The 6367-nt window shown below is 46.2% G+C and overlaps 1 protein-coding gene across 1 annotated transcript in view; it reads right to left on the bottom strand.

Moving 5' to 3' along the window:
- The window catches only part of LOC114070620 (zinc finger protein 462-like), a gene marked incomplete at its 3' end in the record, with an annotated part of 49715 nt that overhangs the window by 6323 nt on the left and 37025 nt on the right, over nucleotides 1-6367 (bottom strand). The window contains exon 9 of the mRNA XM_027908141.1: nucleotides 4027-4250. Within this exon, the coding sequence (XP_027763942.1) occupies nucleotides 4027-4250 (224 nt within the window). The remainder of the gene's footprint in view (nucleotides 1-4026; nucleotides 4251-6367) is intronic.

Genomic DNA, 6367 nt, shown 5'->3' with positions numbered 1-6367 from the left:
GAGACTGGCCATTACAACATTTAACCAATGGTTTGAAGGTGTTCACGCGCTGCAGGGCTCTGAGGGTATTTAAGAGCCTAGGTTATGTAACTAAAGTGGAACATTTGCTTAAACCATATTGGTTTGCGTGCGTTTGTTCACCGTGAGCTCCTCCGCCAAGGGAGCAGCATGCCATTCCTTGTGGGATCCTCCACTACCTGTGTAAGGAAGTTATCATCAATGCTTTCCAGGAACCTCCTGGACTGTTTGTGCATCGCTGTGTTGCTTCTCCAGCAGATGTCTGGCTGGTTGAAGTCCCCCACAAGAACCAGGGCCTGTGACTGTGAGGCTGCTTCAAGCTGCCTATAGAAGGCCTCATCCACTTCCTTCTCCCGATCAGGTGGCCTGTAGCAAACACCCACAGCAATGCCACCCTTACCAGTCTACTCTTATATCCTAACCCAGAAACTCTTGACTTGCTCATAATCCACCCCAAGACAGAGCTCGATACATTCCACGTGTTGCCTCACATAGCGGGCAACTCCACCACCGTGTCTTCCTGGTCTGTCTCTCCTAAACAGTGCCGTAGCCCTTCATGACAACATTCCAGTCATGTGAACTATCCCACCATGTCTCCGAAATCACAATGAGATCAAAGCCCTGTGACTGCACACAGATCTCTAGTTCCCCCTTGTTTGTTCGCCACACTGTTTGCATTGCTGTACAGGCACTTTATAGAAGTATTTGAGTGTGTCAACATCCCAGTGGGTGTGCAAAGGGATGCCCCATAGTCCCGTTTTGTGGTTATGCCTTTGGCTGCTTGTGCTTGCTCAAGGTATCCCCCCTCTTTAGCCTCCTTTTGCTACTTGGGTGCTCACTGTAGTTCTTCCCTTCCCACACCTTATCTCTGTCGAGCCTGGCTATGTCTCCATCCCCCTTCCAATGTAGTTTAAAGCTCTCTCAAAGAGCCCTGCTCACTCCTAAGATTCTTTTTCTCTTTTGAGACAGGTGGACCCCATCTGTTGCCAGAAGGTTCAGTGTTGTATAAACTGACCCATGATGAAAAACCCCAAAATCCTGCTGGTAACACCAAGTCTCAAAGCCAGGTATTCATCTGCATGGTTTTCCTGTCTCTTGCCCCATCATTCCCTGCAACTGGCAGGACAGAAGAGAACACTACTTGTGCTCCAGATCCCTTGACCAGTTGTCCCAAGGCCCTGAGGTCCTTCTTGATTGTCCACAAACTTCTTGTTGGGACTTCATTGGTACCCACCTGGAAAACCAGTAGCAGGTAATAGTCAGTAGGCCATACCAGTCTGGGAAGTTTCTTGGTGACATTCCTTACCCAGGCCCCAGGGGGGCAACACTCCTCCCTATGGATTGGTTCCAGTTGCCATTCCTCTCAAAAGGGAGTCACCAATGACTACTGTTTTTCTTTTTTTTTCTTAACTGAGCAGGTCGTGATGCAGAGGGTAGGCTGCCCTACCCTGGGTGACCCCTCCAACCCAGATGGACCTTCATCCACTTCATCATTTCCCTGGTCCTCAGATTCCAGGGCCTCATACATATTGTATAAGGGCACCTGGGGAAGTGAGGTAGGTCAGGAGGGGCTTTACCTGCCACCTTGAGCAGAAACCCATTTCCATTCCCCTCCATTTCCAATGTCCCCTCCTTCTGCCTGGTGGTGAGAGGGTAGGGGATCCATTGCTTCTTGTGAAGTGGATGGTGGGTCCATTTGTCTAAGGCATGGTACAGCGCGACTCTACCAGTCAGTCTCCTCTTCAGAGTCCCTAATACTACTTAGTCTTTCTACTTCATCTCAACTCCACTACCAGGCTGAGTAGATTGTCCACCTGACTGCACCTCACACAGCTGTTGTCTCTGCTGCCCACTGAGAGCAGCGCCAGGCTGTGGCACTTCCTGCAGCCCAAGGCCTGGACAGTTGCATGCTTTTGTGAGTGCTCCGTCTGGGTACATGCAGAGGAAGCAACTTTTGTCTGAGTGGACACCATACCTGAGCTCTCGGTGAGAGTGATGGCCACCAATTGAGCTAAGTGCTTTAGCTGCAGTGCCTCAGCGCCCTCCTTGCATGAACTGCCCACACAAGCTAACACATCCACACTACTGATCCCTCATGCTCCCTGGGGGTGGGGTTTGTATGGGTGGGGATGGGCACTGTCCCTGCTGGCACCACCCACGCTGAGTCAGGGCCACCTCTGATTCACAGGTCCACAGCTTCCCACTTGGGAGGGGGGACTGGGGCACCTCTCTCTGCTCTAGTCTCGAGGTCTTGCCAGGTAGGAAAGCTCGCCTCCTTCCTTCAGGTGCAATCCTCAGCTCCAGAGCACATCTTGTCCATGCAGTTTGCCTCTGAGTCTTCTCTGAAATGCTGCCTGCCCATGGGAAGTGGTGAATGAATTCCTTGTTTTGCTTTGCTTGTGTGCACGGCTTTTGCTTTCCCTATTAAATTGTCTTTATCTCAACCCACGAGTTTTCTCACTTTTACCCTGCCAGTTCTCTTCCCTCATCTCACTGGTGGGGGAGGGAGTGATCAGCTGTGTGGGACTTAGCTGCCCACTGAGGTTAAGCCACAATACTCCCCTTGTCCTGTTTGAGGAGGGGGAGCGAGAGAGTGACTGGGTGGGCCTCTTCTTGCCAGCCAAGATCAACTCTCCCAACTCAGTGGTTTATCAGCAAATAGTAAACTACCCTGTTATAGCAGTGTGTTAGTATCGTGTTCCTAGAAGTGACGGCTGTGTTGAGGCGCTATGACTCAACAAGTTACCTATTAGATTTAAGCAAAGAAGGCCACATGCATGGCACTTACAGTCTCTCAGCTCATGCACAGAAACTCTTTAAGATGCCAATAAGCCAATTGTGCACCTGAGCCCAGAGTGGGCACAAATTAGCCAGTTAACATTTAGAAATTATTAAAGATAGGGGGATAAGGGAACTTACTCCCTTACTACTGGGAGTAATCAGTTCAGGTTTTTATGGGAGAGAAGAGAGACACAAGTAGAAGGAAAATCTTCCAAGCCTGATGCACTCAGTCAGAAGGGTGAGGAACAGCACTTCTTGGATCTCCTAGGATCCTTGCTGTGGTCGCTGAGAGATATACAACATCTTAGATACCAGTTAAACTGTAGAAAGGTTCTCAAGTAGCAATAAGGAGCAACTAGGCGAGACAAGCATACCAAGCCAACATAAGTTCACAATGTTTATTTTTAAAATGCAGTCAGTTTTGATGGTACTTTTGACCGTCATTTTTTCAATTTTTTTTTTTTTTGGGGGGGGGGGTAAGAAATGTTGTTCAGTCAAGAAAATGTGAACAAATTTTTAGTGAGAATCAGCTCAGCTCCTGGTAGTTCTATTCAATGACTTCCCTCCCCACAAACTGACAAAAAAAATACTATGTAAGCATGCCTCAGTTCTAGAATTTTGCTACTCTCACAGCAACACAGATGAGAACTACAGAAATCCAAAGCATACAGAAGTCTGTAAAAAGGTTTCTAGGGACTTCTCCAAGTATGAATCAGGTCTGCACTCAGAAGGTTCCACATAAACACCAAAGCAGCCTTAACTTAAGCAGTAAGTATAACAAGCTTCTATTTTTACCTAGTTAAATGTAAACTGGAATGTACTGACTGGTGTTATTAGAATATGCATGGCATGTCACTTTGTCCAAGTTGCCAGAGCAATCTTATGCTTTGGAAGCTCCTGTGTCTGAGAGTATCTGAATCACAGAGTCTTAATGCTGTTTCATAACTCAAAAATAACCCCTCACAATATATAAAAATGCTTTTTTCAGATAATCATACTCTACACTGAATAGTCAGTGAATTTTAGTCAATCTCAGCAGTTTTAGAAACTCACAATCTTGAATTTCTGAAAAAATACAGAACTTGAGAGAAATTGCAGCACGGGAACCTTCTCCAAATTTCGGAAGGAAAAAATGCAGGCTGGCTATTCAGAGTGGACATGCAAATAAACTAGACATAGCATTTGGAAGAAGTAGATTGTTACAAATTAAATCCCTTTGGATGTTACCTTGTGCTCATCTCGAAGATGAGTGTCCAGCTCTTCTGTGTATTTGGTCTCATAGTAGCAGAGTTGACATTTGTAAGGTTTAAGTTCATTGTGCTTCTCTATGTGTTGCTGCAAACTCTCATCAGTGGAGCAGGTAAAGGTACACTTATCACAGCAGAAAACAACTCCCTGCAAGTATTTTGACAGTTTGGAACGGCAAACTTCAATGGGAACAACCCGCTCTTCTGTAGGAAGACGGGAATGTTTATTAAGTTTTAAGAAATAAAAAACATCATGTCAACAGATTGTAACATACCACCCACAGAAGAAACAGGATCTACTATTTGTGTATGCAATCCATCTACTGAGCTAAAACTGGACACACAATCCTACATGACTACCAATGCAGGTGTCCTTGCAAATGTAACCACTTATCAGGTGAACAGGATGGGAAGATGAGACTTGGGGTAGATAAGGGTGTTGGGGCAGATTTGTGAGACAGAGTAGCAGAGCCTAGGAATATAAAAGCAGACAGAAATCAGTCAGACCAAGCTCTATTCTGGTTCAACACGTAACAGAAGCCAGTAAAAGGTGCTAGAACTGTAATAAACAGGGAGCATATAGGGTGATTCCCAATACATCACCCTCCCAGCTTCTGATGATCAGAGCTGGTATTGTCACCATCACATCTAATGCTACTCACTGTACAGCAGTATCTTCTCCTGAAGGTGGTTCTGCAGAGATCAGCCAGGGGAAGAAATTTTCAATACACCCTCATCTTTTTAATAGCTAAGATTCAAAATCCACACATAATTTCATGTTTCCCACAATTCTGATTATGCTAGAAGCATGTATTGAAAATGCTCTCACTGAGCTAATAAACTCTTTACTTCGTCCTCATGAAGCCGCAGTCCTAACCCTGCATGCAGGCAGTCCAGGACATTGGTCGCCTGAGACTGACCCCAGAGATGACAGTCTTGTTCGGCAGCATCCTGAATGACCAAGCAGCCTTTTTCAAGGAGACCACTGCTTGCTCCACATGGAGAGGGGCCTAGAAAAGGTGGCCTGACCAAAACTCATCTCCACCCTTCACCCGGTTGGTTAACCGCGGCCATCTTCTGATGTGATCAAATAAAGATTAAGAGACAAAGGCATACACCTGCCTTCAAAGGTGTGTCCAAATTGACGCTCGCATGCTGGAACATCAGAACCATGCTTGATACTGTGGATAGTGGATGTCCTGAGCGTCGCTCCGCTCTAATTGCCCACAAACTGTCACGACTCAACATCGACATCGCTGCTCTCAGTGAAGTTCGTCTCCATGAGGAAGGCAGTCTTAGAGAACATGGTGCCGGTTATACACTCTACTGGTCAGGTAAACCCAGAACTGAAAGTCATCTTTCAGGAGTTGGCTTCATGATCAAAAACTCTATTGCCTCTAAACTTGAAAACATACCGACAGGTCATTCTGATCGCATTATCTCCTTACGCCTTCCACTACACAACATACAATGTGTTGTTCTCTTTAGTATATCTGCCCCAACTCTCCAAGCTGACCCTGCCGAAAAAGATAAATTCGACCTGCGTCGCCTAACCCAAGAGGTTCCTGCAGATGGTAAGATGATAATTCTTGGTGACTTCAACGCCAGAGGCGGAAAGAACTCTGAAGCCTGGAAAGGAGTACTAGGCAAGCATGGTGTTGGAAACTGCAACCATAATGGATGCCTTCTGATAGAGTTTTGTACAGAGCAGCAGCTCACCATCACCAACACCATCTTTCAGCAGAAAGATAGTTTACCGACAACCTCGATGCATCCTAGATCCAAGCACTGGCACCTCATTGACTATATCTTGGTGCGACAGAGAAATGTTCACGATGTTCGTCATACCCGAGTGATGGCTTGTGCAGAATGTCAAACAGATCATCAACTTGTGCATTGTAAACTTAACCTCCACTCTAAGCTCAAACCTAAAAGGGGTGGTATTCCAAGGAGAAGACTCCAAGTTAACAACCTTCAAACAGCTACAGTGAGAGACAGTTTCCAGGCAAACCTTCAGTCCAGGCTCAAGGATCATCCCATAGATCCCTCTCCCGAAGAGCTTTGGCAACTTATTAAAAATAGCATCCTGCAGTCCTCTGAAGAGTTCTTAGGGTTCTCTTTCAAGGAAAACAAGGACTGGTTTGATGAAAACAATCATGAGATCCAGGGATTGTTGAGAAAGAAGAGAACTGCTCACCAAGCACACCTTGCTCAGCCATCTAGTCATGTAAGAAAAGCAGCCTCTCGACTAGCACGCAGCAAGCTCCAACAGAAACGTCGTGACATCCAGAACAAGTGGTGCATCAATCTAGCAGAAAAAA

This window comes from Empidonax traillii, unplaced genomic scaffold (assembly GCF_003031625.1).
Source record: "Empidonax traillii isolate 1590-97213 ecotype Southwest subspecies unplaced genomic scaffold, ASM303162v1 scaffold1623:size81467, whole genome shotgun sequence".
Classification (NCBI taxonomy): domain Eukaryota; kingdom Metazoa; phylum Chordata; class Aves; order Passeriformes; family Tyrannidae; genus Empidonax; species Empidonax traillii.
This window is presented reverse-complemented; position numbering and strand designations above follow the sequence as displayed.